This window comes from Typopeltis vanoorti, chromosome 4 (genome assembly GCF_054136105.1).
Source record: "Typopeltis vanoorti isolate ZY-2024b chromosome 4, IOZ_Tvanoo_1.0, whole genome shotgun sequence".
NCBI lineage: Eukaryota > Metazoa > Arthropoda > Arachnida > Uropygi > Thelyphonidae > Typopeltis > Typopeltis vanoorti.
Window position 1 is genome coordinate 24,417,541 of NC_143552.1, and position 20,353 is coordinate 24,437,893.

General features: G+C 36.3%; 1 protein-coding gene across 3 annotated transcripts in view; it reads right to left on the reverse strand.

Moving 5' to 3' along the window:
* Positions 1 to 20,353, reverse strand: part of LOC150107165 (tRNA (uracil-5-)-methyltransferase homolog A-like) — a 424,227-nt gene that overhangs the window by 323,391 nt on the left and 80,483 nt on the right. For all 3 annotated transcript variants that reach the window (XM_090391689.1, XM_090391688.1, XM_090391687.1), the window contains exon 4: positions 19,169 to 19,244. In XM_090391689.1, the coding sequence (XP_090247815.1) occupies positions 19,169 to 19,244 (76 nt within the window). The remainder of the gene's footprint in view (positions 1 to 19,168; positions 19,245 to 20,353) is intronic.

Here is a 20,353-nt window from a genome sequence, read left to right on the forward strand (position 1 = left end):
AAAATGCTCCAATTGCAACTGTATGATGAACAGGGTCCAGCTACTGCAGTATACTCTCTCTCTGGAAGAAGCACAGACTTAGAACTCATAGTCAAGTTTTGATATTATCAATGTCCCATACAAATGTAGCAAAGATCTGTCAGCACCTCAGTGAGTACAAGATAGGATGATTAGAATGTTCGCTGCTTTATGGCACTTGTCTCATAATTGATGTATGTGAGAGAGAAAACTGAGTTTGCTGTCAAGTATCAGGCCTAAGTACTTTGCTTCCGATTCAATTGGGAGTAATGATTGTCCTAGTCTGAGTTTTGGGTAAAGATGAAGACCACATCTGGGACATGAGTGCAAACAAATTGTCGTCTGATGTGAAAATCTGAAACCATTTGAAAGTGCCCATTTTGAGAGATGGTTAATAGCTTGCTGCAGTTGTCTTTCTATGACCCTCATATTACATGAGGAACAGAAAATGGATAAAATCATCCACATATAGGGCATTCATTACTTACTGTTGGAGGAAGTTGTTCTGTTATCGAGTTGACCTTCACTGCAAAAAGTGTGACCCTTAAAACTGAACCTTGTGGGACTTGGTTATATGGATGGGAGAGGGCAGTTCCCACTTGGACTTGGAAGATTTGGTTAGATAAGAAATTTCTGATAAAAGAGAAAGATTCCCTCTAAGACCAAAATTATATAAGTCTTTCAGTATTCTGAATCTCTTATTCAGAATAATTTCAGTATTCTGAATCTCTGAAAAGCATATGACCTTGCTCTCCGAGCAAGGTCATATGCTTTTCCATATCAAAGAACACCAATACTAAGATACTCGCGTTTTAGGAAGACATTTCTAATGGATGTCTCCAGCCAGACAAGATGATCAGTGGTAGAATATTTTGGAAAGCCAAACTGTATTCTGGAAAAGAGACTATTTTTCTCCAGAAACCACAAAAGACGAGGGTTAACCATTTTTTCTAGAATCTTGTATAAGCAGCTAGTCAGAGCAATTGGACTGTAGTTGTTTGGGAATTCTGGATCATTTCCTGGTTTAGGAAAGGCAATTATAGTCACCTTTTGCAAGATATCTGGAAATATGCTGTCAAGAAAATTCTGTTGTAAAGGTGCAACAGATGACCCATGGCTGATGTTGACAGATGTTTTATCATCTCATAATGGATATTATCTGACCTAACAGCAGGTACATGACAATTAAGAAATGTAGTTTTAATTTCTTCTTTGGTAAATGATCTGCTGTATTCTTTTGTGCCATTCAAAGAAAAATGGATTTGTTGCTTCTCTGCTTTACTTTTTTGGGCAAGGAAATCGAAGGGATAAGAATATGTTGCCGATATTTTTGCAAAAATCTCCCCGAGTGTGTTAGCAACTGTGCTCAAGGATAGAGCTGGTGAAGGGTATATCTGTCGTTCATTTTCCAGATTTTTTTGCATACTTCTTTGCTGTTGGTGAATCTTGATGTAAAAGAAGTAAATTGGATCCAGGATTCCTTTTGGCTCTGACACTTGATGTGTCTTGCTTGGGCTTGAGCTCATTTGAAAAAAAATTAAGTTTGTTGCTGTGGGATATCTATGGAAAATACTCCAAGCTTTCTTCTGTACTTCTTTGAATGATACGAAATCAGCATTCCACCATGGTTTAGGAAAACATGGGAACTGGCTGCTCAACAACTCTTCCTTTGATGTCTGTTCAGGCACTACTTCACAGTGTTATGTCCATTTAAGATCCCCATTAAAAGTAAGGGGGGGGATGGTAACTGCAATATGACATCATCAAGGTCATCTTGAGAAAAATCTGTGGCAGGAGGTAGGTAGATGCAGCATAATAATATTATATTTCCAACAGAGAATATCTCTAATTCACATCTGTGCTAGTGTTAATTTGGATTTGGTGGAAGGGAGTATATGGTTATCCACAAGGATGGCAACTCCTCCATGGGCAGGTCCATCCCATCCTTATGAGTAATAGCAACATTACAGAAAGTCAGATCATCACTCAGTTTCAGGTATGCTTCTTGCAAGCAGATGCAGATTGGTTTAAAGTTCTGCAAGAGAGTTTTCATGTCGTCTGTTTTGTTGGAATCCATGACAATTCCACTGTAGGAATTGTTTCCATGATTTCTATTTAGTGGTATTATTTGACTTACTACAATGAGTGGTTTTGTTTTCATTAGTCTTGGATTTTTTATGAATTGTGGATGGCCAGTATCCATCATTTCTTCTGGAAAAATATCCAAGAGTTCGTCAAATTCACTCCCTCAAGGGAGGTCCTCTGTGGTGAACATTCCAATTTTTTTTTTTTAATAAGAGGATTTTCATACGGTGGGATCCTTTCTGACATATCTGCAGGAATGTGTCCATATGATGTCTCTCTTTCAGGGATGTTGTAGTTGTGAGAAGGTGGGATTAGCATCCTTGTCAATGTCTCGACTGAAACTTTCTTTAGAGTTGCCTTCTCGGCATGAGAGGATTTAGCAGATGTTGCTATTGTTGTGGTATACTGCGTGTTTTGTTTTCTGATATGTGATGCATTGCTCGAGAGTTTTTTAACTTTTAGATCTCCTTTTTATCCCTCCACCTTTGGCATGCTTGGGAGTATGCTAGACGGTCTTCCTTTACTCTTACAGTCTTTATCTTCATGTTCTTTACTGTCACATTGGACACTCACAGCAAAACCATGACAGGCAGATTAAGAATGACCATATTTCTGACATTTAAAGCACCATAAGGGGGTTTGGAATATAGAGCCATACCAGACAGTTGAGACATCCTGCTTTGACATATGTCGATGGTTTTGGTTTGTTAAAGGTAAGGATGATATTTCTGGTGGGAAGGAGATACCCATCCCAATGTATCACTATTCTTCTTATAACTATCATTCCTTGGTCCTCAGGTCCAGAGAATATCTCTTCATCAGGAGTGACATTGTTTCATCGTTTTTTTTTTTGGGGGGGGGGGGAGTGATTTTAATCACTATTCCCCCTGATAGATGTTGCATGGAGTAATTATTTTTTTATTGTCCTACTGTAGCTGCTTCAATAAACATATCTTCTGAACTCAGTTTCTTTCATTTTTTGGAGTTCCTGCCAAACCCTTCTGGATGAAGAAGAGTGACATTGCAAAATCTCGGGAGAAATTAATTTTTCAAGAGAATTTTCACTAAAGATTTTCCAGTTTTTTTTGTTGAATTTATAAAGAAATAATGTGCTTAATAAAATGCTAAAGAAAAATTTGCTGTCAGTATGCACCTGCATTTTAGACTTATTGGTAAAAGCTTAGTAAGAGTTAAGCCAGATTAGCGCTGAATTCCATCCAAATCGTAAGGTCAAGCAGCCAGCGATGATGTCAATTTTGTCCTTACTTCTGGCCAATCCTGGGATACTCTTCATTAAGAACAAAGGACTGAAAATGGAATAAAAGGCGATGCAGTGCTTGGTTCAAGGTCTTTTTTCTTGGTTCTTCACCTTCGACTTCTACGGGGTCTCCTTCCCTTGTTCCAGGAGGATTGTTCTTCCCGCCGCCAACGCTAGATGTTTCTCTGCCGCCAGCTCTCTCTCCAGGCCACAGGTAGCTACGGCAGAACCCCAGCGAGTCTGACGAAGGAAAACTCTCGAGGAGTGACCAGACGGAAGATGCTCCAGTCTCGATGTATGTTGCATATTGTAAATCGGACTTTCCACTCGTGATTGTTAGCAAGTAAGCCATTATTTCATTGTAATATGTTATGAGAATGAAACTCGAAATCGTAAGTGATTGCAAGAGGTTATTTGTTAACTGGAAGTTAAAACTGAATTTGAATTAAGGGAAGATTATGTATTGTTAAGTGTGTTTAATTCACAGGTTGCTTGTGATAGCGTCAGAATTAGTGCTGATTAAGTATTGCATGTGTCGGAAGAAAGTTGTTATAATTCCCTCTTGGAATACATATGCATGCTTGTAAGCTAAGTTGTGTCACAGGAGACACTTTTATGTCAGAGTACAATAAGGTTTCTGATAGTGAATGCACTGTAAGTTCTGTTGCTTAGATAGAAATTTGTTTTGTGAGTTAAAGAGCTTTTGATTGAATTTGTTAAACTCTTTGCTTTCTCTCTTGTTATTAGTTATTTTTGTTTGTTTAATCTTATCATACAATAATTTATTGTTTCTTGATTCTATCCTTTTGCTTACTTAAAACCGTATGTAATCAGATTCTTACTGGCTGCGCCATTGTCGTGTCGTCCCTTCTTTCTTTATTACGTGTATCTAATATCTTTCTCATTGATATCTCGGGACAACTTATTCAAGTTTAGCCTTTCTTATTACAGTCACAGTATCAAGTTCTATTGCGTATGTCTCTATGTTAAATAGATTGCGTCATTGTTATGCGATCCACATTGGTAATAAGCTTAGCCTTACGTCTCATTTCTTTTATGCTCCTTACGTAGCTTACCCTTTAAGGGCCACCAGAAGATTACCTGTTCCCTGAATTCTATATATTATCCTGATTACTCAAGCAAATTTATTTCTTTCCTGCGCCAGCCTGAGCCTTAAAGTTAGAGATAGACACTGCCTTTATGTTAATTATAGAATTTCAGGTGCTACTAACAATACAATTAAATTCCTAGAAACTTGGGCTCTTTGGCATAATTTTACTCTTATTTGCAGTCGTGCCCTTACTTTCAATTGGGGTATTCCTGCACACTCACACATACTCAGGTTCGATTTTTATGAAGGGTCAGAGTCAGTCTACATGATCAGGAACACATATAATTAAAGAATCAAACATTTATTAAATTCAATTAGTGATGCTACACAAGTTAAATTGATCATCAAATTCTAAAGTTAAATCACTACCTTTCATTCACTCTCTCAGTCTTAAATAAATTTTGGTATTCTACTTTAAAGTATCAGCAAATTCAATGTCTCAATAACTCAATACATATTATATTTATGATAACAATTCATTTTTAACACTAAGTTCAAAGTATTAGCAAAATTCAATATTTCAATAACTCAATACACATTACATTTAAGATTACAATTCATTTTTTACATTAAGGCACTTTAACACATTCTTCAAATTCTCTCAGAACAAACTTAACAGAATCTCTATCTGGTTAAAAGTTCCTAGAGTTCATTTCAAGAAAACATAGTCATTTTTTTCAGATCTAAACTTTTCATTCTTTTTTATAATACAAATTTCAAATTTTGCTCTCTCAAATGTTAGTCAATCTCAAAAGGGCTAGAATAAGTGAGGGTACTTATCTATTCTTTTTCTTCAGTTTCCTGCCATCCTTTGTCCTTTGTCTCGAATCTGGTTGTCTCGATTTTTAACGCCACGTGGGTTGCATGCGCTCGCTTGGGCTGGACGCTATACTTCTGCCTAGGTTTTTACGTAGATGAACTTCTCACTACGGCCTGCAGTTTAATCTTGCCGAAACTCTACTACGGTGTCATACTGAACTCTGTCGTAAGTCAGCCCTCAAATATGAGAGCTGAACCACGAAGAACTCTCGGAGCACTCAGAGAGAAAATTCAGGAACAAGAAAAAACGGGGGTCATTTACTTCCGTGTCGCGGGTTTTATACCTTCTCCTGGAGCGCCACCTTTCTGAGTTTGAAATTTCTCATCGATTAACCCATTGGTCTCCATTCGGGTGACTTCACCAATTAACATACGGGACTCATTGGTTCGGGGAACGTATGCATCATTGTGCTTTCTAAGATGTAATGACCGCAGGTATTTCTCTGGTCTTACAGTATTTAGGGTGATCTTTGCCCTATGTCGTTGAATAGTTCGCATTCTTTCACTTACATTATTTTATTAACAATTCCTCTCTTATTTTGCCCTTTTTTCTGACTTACATTTATGCTAGACACTTAAATATAAAGTTTTAAAAATTCACAAAATTCACAAATTATCATATAGGAAGTTATTATAAACAAAAAACACACTTTTACTGCTAAAAGATAAGCATGCAAGTGTGATTTTATGTAAATTGTTAGATTCTGGAATGGTGACGTCAGGTAAATTCTGAAGTCGCCTATTTCAGATCTAACAAATTAACCTTTTAGCAACTTTTATATTCTGTACAATAAATATGTTTTTGTTTAGTAATTACCTGGTTCTTATTCCTTAGCCAATGCACTATCCCGAACAATTTAGCGAACCTGCAGGAATAGTAGAAAATAACTAGCCACGACTTGCATGCAAAGAAATTGTGCAAACGTATTAATTTAATTTTGTTATCCTCTCGCCCTAACTTTCAAGCAATAGAAGGTCAATTAAGTGGCGCAGTTGTTACAAAAAAAATATATTTCTTAATTGATATTGCGCAATTGCTTAGGAACTGCTATGTTAGATAGGCTTGCTACACGAGGTCTAACTAACCACAGAAAAGGGGGGGGGAGGCAAAATATAAATTTAAGTAGACGTAAATAGATAGATAGATAGATAGCTAAAGAAAAAAGAATAACCAACGAATATTTTACAATAATTTCACCAGTTTAGGTTGGGGGTAAAACAAGAATTAAAGGAGACTACCTATAAGAAGAAAATCACGAATCTTGAGGAATGTTTCCTCGCCATGAAAGAGAAGGAAGAGATCCTTGGAGACATTCGTCCTGCATCCACTAACAACAATATTAATGTGATAAAAGAGGCAAATAATTCTGCTTGCAAAATTAAGACTGAAAGGGAATCAAGCCCGTGTAAGGGCAAGACTACTAAGGATCGAAAAGATAGTGAGGGAGAAAGAGAAAGATCAGTCAACACTAATCAAGTCACTGACAATAAAACGAACATCTCGAAACAAGCAGGGTTAACAAATATGGAGGAAGTATGACTTTAATTAGACAGGAGGTCAAACGGCTACATCAGCCTTTCATGGACCGTCTTGATGCTGTACTGAAGCAGCTGGCAGCAGTAACAGTAAAGACCTCTGAATCGACTATACCTCAAACAGAGAGGACTAATGAGATAAAAGACAGGAGGGAGCCTCCCAGATGTTTTAGTTGCAATAAGAATGGGCACATAGCTCACGAAACAAAAGATCCTCTAACAGAAACATGAGATATGAGTCAAATTTTGGGCACCCTCCTCATAATTATGCAAACAAACCATGCAGAGGAGAGAACAGGAATCAAGAACACCTGGAAGTCTAAAATGATCATTGAGGGAAAGGTACAAGGATCGTATTGTGACGTATTATTAGATACTGGTTCCCACGTCTCTATCATAACCTGGAGATTATTTTCAAGGAATAAAATCCAGGATATGGAGAGGCATTGCTAAGCTGAAGAGACTGATTGGATTATTGGGACTTTCAACTTCTGTGTTTTATGCAACCAAGAAGGTTAACGTAAAAATATACTTGCCAGAATTTCATTTGTGTGTTTGGCAAGAGTTGTTGGTCCTTCCCAGAACACCTCGCAGGAGCGCACAAATTATTTTAGGAACTAACTTTCTGTTAGAAATCGCAAGATTAGAAGATTATTAGAAGTTGCAAGAGAACTACGTTCTCTTGCGATTTCTCTAGAAATGATTCCTAATGGGATATAAATGGTCTGGTAAAGGGAACCATAAATTTAAAATTAGGGATAGAAATGAGAAATCACATGAAGAAAGAATGCAGAGTAAAAGTACTGTTGGGCAGACTGACGGAGGTAATGAAGTTTCTAGAAATAACCATGAGACTTATCATATATCTAGCATTAAAATAGTAGATAATCAAGACAAAGCGGAAGAGGATATAAGGAGGATAGTCAGAGAACAATCGGAGTAAACTTAATTGAGAGAATTAATAGATCTAGAAGTTCATATAACAGACCAAGGTGGAACAGGCACAGAAAACATGAAGTTAATGTACAACTCAGCAGCAGTTTAATTATGTCAACTTCCTCTATTTTCTTTTCATGCTTAGAAAAGCTATAAGTGGTTTGTTGTGTTGGAACTTAGCTGTTGCTATAAAAGCTGCACACTTACTAACAGATTGTGAAAGCTTTATGAATAAGTCTAGTGGAGTATTAATTGAGTCCAAAACTTTAAAAGATAGCAAGGAAAATAAGTGTAATCATATGAGTGGATCACAGAGTGAAACTAAGTACAGTTTAAGGCCAAGAGAGAGAAACAAGGAAAGAAACAAACAAGGTTGTAGTCAATTCTCCTCCAGAAAAATTTGCAGGAATAGTTTAAAAAAAAAATTTTTCTTGAAAAAAAATTTGGGGGGGAAAACCTATGTAAAATCATATATAGAAGGATTTTTAGACAAAAATACCTTATATACCGATTTTACTGGAAAACGAAAACCATACTAAATACCTGTGGTTAATTAGCAGATTTTTTAATGTTAGTAATATGGAAATAATTTTTAGTGAAATGTTAAATAATGTAACCACCAAAATTCTGTAAAGAACAAAGAAAGTTAAGCATGAATTAAATTGTGACAAAAGAAAGTTCCAGAAAAAGAAATATTCCAGATGGGTTAACTTATGACCTTAAGCAATTACTATGGCAAAGGTCAAGTATGTACGGGTTTCCCGCCTTAACGCAATGACAAAAAAGGTGGCAGATGAAGACCCAGAAAATACCCAAGGGATTAAAATCAGTAGCAGTTCCAAGGTCGAAGGAAGAGAATAAAAAGGGAATGGATCGAGAGTTCTGCGCTCCTTTTCCCGCAGGTAGTAAGAAGGCTCTTTCTCGTTGGTGGCGTGTGGCGCTTAGGCGTGCACTTTTTGGTTTTGTCATTGCCTTTACCCACACGTTGTTCCAGCTCTCGATTCCAGCCCTAGATGCAGGGAATTCAGTGTCTTGCAGTCTCAAGGTCGCAGATCCACGTCCTGCCAACAGATGTCTGGAAGTAATAGAAGGCTCAATTATGCAGTAACGACGGTCAGTTCTGAAATTCCAGCCGGCAAGTTTTCTAAAGGTTTCCGTTGATGAAATATCTTCGATATTGTAATAAGCGCCTGGTAGTGAGCTATAACAGAAGGTAAAAGAAGGATCTACAATTGCGGACTATACGACCAAGTAAAGCCTAGTATTAGAAATTTCTAGAAGTGAAACGTGTGGAAGAGATTGCTATTGTATTGAAAATTTTGTTAGAGTAAGATCTTTAATAAGGACTCTAGGTCGTGAGTTTAATTTTGTGAAATAACCTGCTGAGTTATGTGAGTTAAGATAGAGTTAGCATATGTGAAGGGTTAGAGTGCATAACATAATTTAATGTCTGAGTTAAAAATATGATGTAGTATGCACAAATCTGTTTTAGTGTATGAACAATTTATTGGAATAATTAGTGCATTAGTCAATTTGTTTAAAGAAGAATTGCGAGGCTAGGTTGATTAATTTGAATCCAAGCTAATATTCGTGAAAAGTATAGAGCCTGAGAGATATTTGTTTTTAGTATTGAACCTTTTGTACTTTCTTTCAACTAGAATGAATAAATTGTTTTGCTTGCCAAATAATTTGCCTGATTCCGGCATACCAATGCACTGCTCATAAAAATTGAACCTATATTATCTAAGGGGATAGTTTGCCACGACTATAGAATAGTCGTACATTGCTTGATAGAGTGTTGAAAGCTAGAAGTATTTCCGTGTTAAGCAAACTATTTTTTCTTTAGGAAGGATATTAAAATCTTAGCTGAGACTCCTGATGGTGCAGTCGAGATAATAATATAAATTTTCAAAAGTCAATATTGAAGAAATACGCTTGCTGTTATAACAATGGAATTTGGCTCTAACCCGAGGCAAGTTCCCAAGTTATAAAAATTACGAGCACGTGACTAGCATAGATACAACTCTGAGAAAGGGGGAGGGTCAAAAGGTTATGAATAAGGATTAAAACTAAGTAACTAGATCAAGCAACATATTAAGAGCTTGGAATATGACTGTTTAAGATAAAGTTAAGACAAGTAAAATATTGAGAATAAGTTTGAACAAATAAAACAATTGTAAATAAATTTTACAACATTTTTCCAATAGGATGTTCACCTGTTGAGTGTAGGATTAGAAACAGTGCCATATTTATTACAGCCTGTAATGTTTTTTGCTTCTTACTTTACTTTTCTGTTGATGATTCTAGTTTCTGTACCTGGTGGGCTTGTTGAGGACTTCTGATAGGCAAGAGGATGAAGCATTCATTCTCATAAGGAGCTGGATTCAGTGTCCGACTTCCTTACCTACTATGGAGCCATAAATGGGTGCCTACTCACTGGCAAGCAATGACTGTGCTCAGGAGTGGAACACAGAGGATACCCTGTATGCTATATGAGTACCACATCTAGCCTCAGCCCTGTCCCTGGGCTATGAGAAAGGAGACTTACTGCAACACCAGTGATTCCTGCAAGCAAGCAAGCCTACTAGTCAAATGATCCTGGCTGGGCCATCCAGGACTACCTGTCTTTAAGGTCAAAGTAGTGCAAGATTACCAGAATCCCCGTTCTGGATGTCCATGGGTTGCCCCACGTGGCAAACATGGCAGCAAGGCATTAGATCTCAGTGATAGTGCACCATACAAGCTTTGCTTGTAGAGCGAAGAATATAAGAAAAGCATAGAAAATGAATAAGAATAAAAAAGGCCAGTACCATCACTGGCCTTTTTCATTCTCCCCTCCAACTATCAGCAGGGAAAATATACCTAAGCTGATCATTATGTGAAACAGGTCATAGCAATATCTCCTGATCTTGTTTTTAAAATCCACTGTGTTCTCAACATGAGCACACTGTGATCCTATAATGTTGACTGAGTACAGATTTTGTTCAGTGGCTGTTTATGTTTTTACATGTTAAAAGGAAAGTGAAGTAATGGTAGTGACTAGTTTTGGTGGAGTAATTATTATTACAAGAGCTTATTATTACAACAGACCTTCAGGGAGTCAGTAAATAAACATACTACCTGCCAGCTGTCATACCTGTTCTTGAAGTCATTCACCTTACTTGCATACAACAGCATCCAAAGACAACCTATTCCAATCATCATGCACCACTATGAGAGAAAAATCTTGATCACCCCCCCCCTTTCTTGATGGCATTCATCCTCAACTTCCAAGGATGAGCTCTCATCCTCAGAAGGTGAAAATTCCATCTACTGGTATGCTATGTGACCCTTTCAGATGTTTGTAAGTCTCGATCATATCATTCCTCTTTCTCCTGTTTACAAGTGTCTTCAGTCAGCAAATTCTCAATCTGTCTTCATAATCAGTATCCCACAATCCTGATATAATTTTTAACACTCTCCTCTGTGCTCTCTCCACTGTATCAGGATCACCTCGGAAATCAGAAGACCAGATCTGCATGCAAGAGTCTGTGTAAACTGTAACAGGTTCTGATCTGAGGATGCTGGTTTTAAATCCAGCAAATAAACATCATTTTATAATTAATTTTGTTTGGTGTTATAATATCATTAAAATAATACCCATGTAATGTAATACCATTAAATACCATGTTCATGAAAATACTGAAAGAAAAGACAAAATGTAGGAACTGTCTAAAAGAAAGTAAAGAGGGAGTCTGTGATAGAAGGGAGTCATCTATTTAACAAATTGTCCTATTCTGGATAGAATGAAATATTCATCATCATCATCAAATTCCTGACATGTACCCTAAAGAGGTGTACACGATATGATAGTACTACATGAAAAACTTTTTGAAACTACATGAAAAATCATATTATGACCTTTTTTCTTGACCACTAGTATTAATAAATTAAAGACTTAATTCGGTATGTTAGTCAAGTAAATAATTGTTTAATATCCGACTAGTTTCACTGACTAATATCTGTCAGCATTTATATAATTTTTAGAATTGTCGGTTAGTTTCCTAGTTTTTGTTACTTTCCATCGCTTACCAGTGTATCCCTGAAAATGCTGACAGATATTAGTCAGTGAAACTAGTCGGATATTAAACAATTATTTACTTGACCATACCGAATTAAGTCTTTAATTTATTACATGAAAATTCATTTCTAACTTCCTATCTACAATTTTACTCCAAATCAATCTGTTACCTGTCAAGACTCCAATCATCAGATCTTATATTTCTGTCCTCTAAGGCACTTTTTACTGTATCAATCTACCTATATCTTGGTCTTCCTCTGGGAGACCAAGATATAGACTCGTTTTCCTGCCAACCTGGCAGAGAACACTTGTTTTGCTAATCTTTCCTTTTCCATTCTGTTGAAGTGACCATACTATCTGAGATTACTTCTTCTAACACGTTCCTGGATGCTAATAATGTCAAGTTCTTTCCTAATATCCTTGTTTTTAACATGATATTGCCATTGATGCCATCTGTTAATCGCCCTAATCTTTCTCAGGACTCTCATATCAGTGGTCTCTAGTCTTTGGTCAAATGTTTTATTTCTAACCCAGGTCTCAGATCCATAAGTTAAAATTGGTTTGAACACTGTCTTGTATACAGCTAATTTAGTGTTTTGACTAATTTCTCTCTTATTCCATGTAAATTTATTCACTTGACTTCCTACCATACTAGCTTTGTTGATTCTGTTGTTTATTTCCATATTTAATTTACTATCTTCACAAAAATCGTGCCTAAGTAGCTGAAATGTTTTACTTGTTCTATAGGTTCTCCATTCACAATGCAGTTGATATTTTCAATGTTTCTGCCTATTTTCATTGTCCTTTGTCTTTTTAATGCTGACCTTCATACCATATCTATTACAACAGTTATTCAACTGAGTCAGGGAATCTTGCAGACTTGCACTGGATTTATTTAGAAGTATAACATCATCTGCATAAAGAAAAGAGCTGAGATTAATGTTTTCAATTTTATTATCACGTTTCATGCCACTTTCCTTCATAATGTGATCCATACAGATAATGAATAAAAGAGGGTGCATCCTTGTCTAACACCATATTTCATGTCAAACCATCTTCCTGTACTTGCTTAAGTTATAACTGCTGACTTACAACTCAAATAAAGACTAAGTATTGCTTGATATAATGCCCCATTGATACCACTGTTGGATCGTAGCTTCTGCTCAATCAAGTTTTAACATCTTAGATGTTAAAACTAACTAGAGAGAACTATGTTAGTATTTAACTAGTTGTAGGCTGATATATTATCCGAACATGAATAAAATTTATATTATACTGCGCCACTCCATGTTCTGAATTGCATGAGCAACTTTGATAAATCAACCATCTACTGTACTAGGTTATTATAAATCAGATTTTAGGCCGAGGTTCACTTTATTATATAGGGTTCCCGCTAAGATTCGAATTATTTTAATGAGTGGTGCAATGAAAAAAATCAGGCAAATACAAGATTCAATTCAATTAAAATTATTTAATGCAGTGTCACATAAATTACATCATAACATAGTATTCCAACAGGGACATTATAATTAAACGAATATAAAGCTCTCATTAAGATACTAGTATACTACTCAGCTGAGCTTAAAATTTATAATTAAAAACTATATTAACAGATCTTATTCTTCTTGTTTATAAAGAACTTCTATCACAACTTTACTCTGACCAAGGTTACATCTCAAAACATTTTAAATATCAAATCAGTTCAAGATATTCAGAAAGAATGCAACTCATGAACCATTAGACTTTCATTTGTAATTCTCTAAGCTCAGTCAATCAAAATTAGTTCTTGTAAGTTCGAGATTCCTAAATTACAACAAATAGGCTTCTCAATATTCTCGTTCAGTCAATGAACACCTAATTCAATAATATAGCATTTGTCACTTGAATTCGCTGAATACAGCAACTAGGAATAAATTACTTTCGGCGGAATTAATTTTCGTTACTTCTCACTAAGTATAGTAAAGGTAATCTTACCAGGATATAGCTTCATCACATCATAAGGAATTCAAACAACATCTTTAAAGTCCTTGCTGACTTTTACTTTGTAGTAATACAAACTTAAAAGAATCTTCTATTTCCACGATTCATTTATCGAGGGAGAATATAACCTTTATGCACTTGGTTTAAATTATCTACCCATTTTTTCCTTTTCTTATACGTATTATTATATGTCCTGCACTACTCCACTGCTAGGCGTTAGGAAGTTTTGGTAGAAATCCAACTCCGAAAAAGGTAAGTTAAAATGCCAAGCGATTCCCGGTCCTTTCTATTCCGTTTTTCGGCACGTCAAAATCCCCCTTCAATCTCTAGCTACCATTCTCTATACTCCCCCTACTCGTTTCTCCTATTTACTTTCGTTTTCATGTCCACTCATTCCTTTTTCCTGCCAGTAACTGATTCTCACCGGTTTAGCTCACATCGAACTTGCTTTTCCCTTGGTATATAGTAGTTCACGCTCCAACACGCGTTAAGAGAAATTTGCATGATTTCTCACAACCAATCAAATGATATCATAAGGAATCTTCTGGATATATTAAAATTACATACATCACAGTTTCTTATATTATTATTAAAGGAATAAAGCAAATAAAATAAATCAAACTTTAATATAGAGCTTTTTCATGTCTATGATATACCCTAAAATTACATAAATAAAATTAACTAACAAAACTCAAAAGGAATTACATGAATAACATTTTACAAGCAAGAGACATAACAAAATAAATTTAAATAAGTTCTGCTTATAATATGGTAGATCATGTTAATTACGAATGAAGTATTATTAATTATAAATATCTTCATTCACAATTTAACACCACATAACTGTAGCACTTTGAATAACTTTTCTCTTGGCACTTTGTCACATCCCTTTTGCAGGTGTACATAACTTGAATTCAGATATTTGTTATAATTCCACGATTTCTCAACTATTTATCGTAAAGTGAAAATCTGATCCTGACAGCCTCTATTTGGCCTGAATCCAGCTTGTTCTTCACTAAGCTTCTCTTCCACAATCCTCAACCGTTTCTCAAATATACTTGCATATATCTTACCAGGAACACTCAGTAGAGAAATACCTCTGTAATTCTCACATTCAGTTTTATTTCCCTTTTTATATATGGGTACTATGATAGCTCTACTCCAATCACCTGGAATTTCTCCCTCTGTCCAGGCCTACTGAACTATGCAGTGCAGCCGCTGCAATACATTTATACCTCCATATTGGTAAGCTTTGATATCTCATCTTTGTTTACCAATATTCCCTTAATTGACACCTTATCTCTCTTAGAAAAGGTTTTTCCCTCTGACATCTTAGATCTCTTTTCCTTTGCCATTAACTCTGGATATTTCTCTTGGAATAACAAAATCTACAAGCAGATAGAGGGAACTGCCATGGGTTCCCCCCTCTCACCCCCCCCTTGCCAACTTCTATATGGAAGATTTCGAAAAACGAGCCATAGACTCAGCCCCACTCAAACCTTCTATCTGGCTAAGATATGTAGATGATGTGTTCTCTATTTGGCCTCATGGCCCAGACACGTTAGACTCCTTCCTCAGTTATCTCAATAGTCTACATCCAAGAATCCAGTTCACTATGGAAAAGGAAAAGAACAATTGTTTGCCCTTCCTAGACACCTTAGTCACACGCCTGCCTAATGATACACTTACCTTCACCGTATACAGAAAACCCACACACACAGGCAGATACATTCACAAACTCTCCCACCACCACCCCTCTCAACAATATGGCATTATTAAAACTCTTACCAAGAGAGCCCACAATCTTTGTTCCAGTGGAACCGCCCTCACTAATGAGCTTAACCACATACACAGCACTTTCCTTTCCAATGGCTACAGCGATCACAGTATCAAAAAAATAATCAACTCCTCCCCCATTCCCCTTCCTTCTCGTCAACAAGATTTTAAAAATGGCATCACCATACCCTACATCCGTGGCACATCTGAAAAAATAGCCAAGATACTAAAACAATACAATCTACACACAGCATATAAGCCCCACCGCAAACTGGCTACCCTTATCCGTTCTACGAAAGATCAGCTCCCCTCCTCTCTCTCTGCCTGGAGTTTACAAAGTACCCTGTTCCTGTAAGCTGGCGTACTTTGGACAGACAGGCAGATCAGCATCCATCCGTCTAGAGGAACACAAGTCTTACATCTTCAAACACAACTATGGCCATTCAGGCTTGGCTGACCATGTTTTGGACACCACCCACAGAGTATCATGGAAGAAAACCACCATGCTCCCCCACAGCAAATTCAAGAAAGAGAGACTTTTCTTAGAAGCAGCAGCAGCTCTCAAAAACCAACCAAATCTCAATAAATATGGGTGCATTAAGCTTCCGAAGATTTGGGAAACACTCATCACCAGAGTTCCCACCTTACATTCCAGGCCACCTACGACTGCCCTTAGAGGGCGCTCTACCTAGATAGGACTTTAGTGTCACCCACGTGGTTGGGCTTAGTATTGTTTGTTATTTGTGCATATGTTACATTAATTTTTTTGTAATCCCCGTAGATGTCCTAGTGACTAGGACGAAATATAGGAAGTATTAAAGTCTATTTTAATTCTTTTTGAGTGTTGTTAAAAAAATCCATTAAGCCTCCAACATGATGTCCTCACAGCACTTAAGCCTCTTCACACGTATTCTGTTCACATGTTTGTTCTTCATTATTTCTTCAATCTATATTAGAGTTCATTATTTATGAATAATAAAGAACTCAATAAAAAATAAAACCTTAAATCTGTTAAGAATATTACAAGTCTGCCAAATTAAAACTGTTCAAAGTAAAGTTTTTTTCATCCACACACACACCAAGACTTTAATGGCTAACCAAGGTGCACTAACCTGGAGCATGTTGTGTCCAATCATGGATGCTATAAATTGTCCAACCTATAAACTTCATAAACATTTGGCATCTGAACTCCACAAGTACATCATACACAGAATGATCATTCAGTGAACAGAGATGTTCCAAAAGACAAATACACTAAAGTTCTAAAATTTCTGTCCTATTTGTGAATGCTAAGTACTGGCTTAAATCTGATTTATTTTAGCTGGTACAACCACCTCTTTAAACAAACTGAAAGTTTAGCAACGGACTCCCCACATTCACCATCATGGCTAACTTTGAAAAATGGAATCTTCTCAAACTTGGGCACTAAATTCAGCCCTTCCAAGTACAAAATATGGCTGAGGTATATAATTGTCTATGCAAAATGACTGCATCCACAGGCTCTTTCTAACTTTTTGCAGTTCCATAACAGTATCGAATCCAAAATCCGTTTTACCACTGAACAGGCTCTGGCCTTCTTGGATACTTTCATCACAAGGTAACTGGATGGGTCCTTCTTGTATTTGTCTATTGTAAGCCAACACACATGAAGATACATACAAGCCACTTCACACTGCTTCATCATCCTGCACAGAAACTTGGAATTTTCTAAATTTTAGCCTCCAGGGCAGAGAGAATTTTGTCTACAGGACCAGACTAGATATAGAACACCATTCAAACAAAATGGATACAACAAAACAATCTGTGTCAAATTCCTTAAAAGAAACACCAATAACCCCCCCCCTCTCTTCCCCCAACTGCACTCTAGAAACACCTGAACGATGTTTCCATGTTACCGAGACAAATCACGGACCACCATGATCCTCACTCCTGCCCAAGTGTTTGCAGTGTCATATGTCAATGTGGGATCCATCTTGGTCAGAATAAAAGAAGGTAACATGTACATTAAGTATGGAAAACCTAGAAGGACTAACATAACACGCCTTGGATAAATTTAGATCATATAGAAGAAAGCCGGGATACTACACAAATCCCAAAGATTGTTCCTGGAAGTGGCTCAAGTTTTACATTAATCTGGTTAACTGCAACAGTGATGATGTTACTTTATACCAATTTTAGCATACTGTCCTATCCTCCAGTCAGCATTAAATCACAGAAGATCACTAAGAAGAATACTATTGTTGCCCTACATGCACATGATTATCTCCTTCTTTAGGTCATTTCAGTGTCAGTCTTCAATGAGTGTGTATCTTTAAAGTACCTTTGTTAATACTAGATTGAAGAAGTGGAGAAACATCAGTATGCAAATAATTTAAATTAAATTCAGGTTTGTGAGCAAAAATCAATAGTGTATAGAAAGAAAACTGAAAAAATCTTTAAAGGTATCTGTGGCATAACTATAAACAACAAATTACTGTGAAGACAATGAGAATGACTCCCCCCCCCCCAAAAAAAAAAGTTTGGGAAATTCTCATTTTATGCGAACATCAAAAACAGTTTTAATATTATTTATTAATGTATTAATTTCAAGCAGGCGGCAACCATTTTTAATTGGTAAACTGATTGTTGTATGTACCTTATATTCCCACTTCTTTGATTTGCTTGTTTCTATGCACTTATGATGATGTACTGTTATTTTCAGTACGAAATATCTGTACTTTCATTTCTTTAAAGTTAATTACTGTGGTTATCATGTAATTCGTTGTTTAAAGTGGAAAAATATTCTTATGCATAGGAAGATGAAATATGCAAGAGGTATAATTTCTAATAAGTACAATCTGAAATGGTTATTGTTTCCTTCTTGGGTGCCTAAATACTCATGACATTATCAGAATGTGTGTAGAGGAGAGAGGAACAATGATTACAGCTAATGCAACGTAACTAAGAGATTCATTCTAATATCTACAACATTGAATACATCATCCAGTGTACAGTCCCCTACTACCAATCAGGATATGCACACTACATGTAATGATGATATATTATGCATGCACCACACATACAACACATAATGAGAAAGAATCAATATTATGATTCTGTCCTACTACTAATCGGGATATACATTCTACTGGCAAACAACAATGCACAGTCATCTCTCACTATAACAAACTTGTTGGTACTATGAGAATAGTTTGTTGTAGTGGAGTTGGCTATAGTGAATTTCTTTTAACACAGCATCATGGGACTTTGGTTGGGACATTTTGACAGTTTATTATAGTGAATGATTTTGTTACAGTGGTCTTTGCTATAGTGAGAGTCGATTGTATGCACACATCTTCAAATATGCACGCACACACATAAACACCAAAATACATAATGAGAAAGAATCAATGTGACAATAGAGAATAAATACAAACAAAACATAGTTCGATGAAATCAATATGAAATATTATTAAATTACAAACGAAACAAGATAATGAACAATTATTTTAATGATTGCCTCACACATATTACAATATCTAATATTACCTAAACACTGTTATATTATCTATTCATCAATGTGTATTATATGTTAGCCTGAGGAACTCACCTTAGCACGAAGTTCTCTTCCCTTCCATAGAAATCCATGTAGAGTCTGCAGTGCTTTATCCCTATCTGTTGCACACCTAATTAATAAAAATGCATTTCTCAGATAGCATAAATTTTAAGTTGTGGCTGTATGTACATGTGTACAGGGTGTTCGGGATAAATTTGACATATTTATAATTAATTATATTTTTCCGTAAGTTACATGTATTAACACACACTTCTCTTCATTTAAAAGTTTGGACCCTTCTTCATTCATATACAAGATGTCAGAAAGGATGGATAGCTGGAACCCACCTGAATCATGGAAGAGAATAACTTGTATCATGATGATTCGTGCCCGCCATCAAAATAAGGATATTACGACTGCTGCCCAATGCTCCCTGAATACAGTAAAAACAATCAGGCATGAACTAGAGACTTGCAATGGTGACTACGAGGATGTAGCAAGAAGAAAGATCCCTAGCAGACGATCTGATTGCGTTCGTACAGCAGAATTCCTCGCAAATCTGCAGGAACAGGTGTTGAAGAACCCTGGCATTGGAATTCGGGCTTTGTTCGTGGAGTTGCTAACTGTAGTCAAGCCCTGGATAACAAGGGTAGCCAATGGTAGGCCGTATGTATGGCAGCAGGATTCGGCCCCTTGCCACACCTCTGGGAAAAGTCAAAAATGGTTGTCTGAAAATTTCTACGACTTCACCAGTCCAAATGTTTGGCCTCCAAACTCCCCAGACCTTAACCCCATGGATTATTTTGTATGGGGCGCAGTTGAAAAAGACACCAATCGCACTTCCAGTAATACAAAAGCCCAGTTAATGGATAAAATTAAAACAGTTTTTGCGGCCCTTCCCAGGGAGACTGTAGCATCAGCTTGTTCGAGGTTCCGAAGCAGAATTGAAGCTGTGATCGATGCTAATGGTGGTTATTTTGAGTAAATCTTGTTGATAGTATTGTAGTTAACTCTGCCTGTAATGTTTTTTTGTCAATTCATTAAATTTAATAGATACAAAGAAGATTTTCTTTTTCCTTACGAAACTGTCAAATTTATCCCGAACACCCTGTATATCAGAATTAAGAATTTAATAATCATTTACAAAGAATTTTCTTCCTAATTAAACATAACAAAAAATCAATTGATATAAAAATAATAATAATAATAATACAAAAAAAAGCCAAAGAATATAAATTT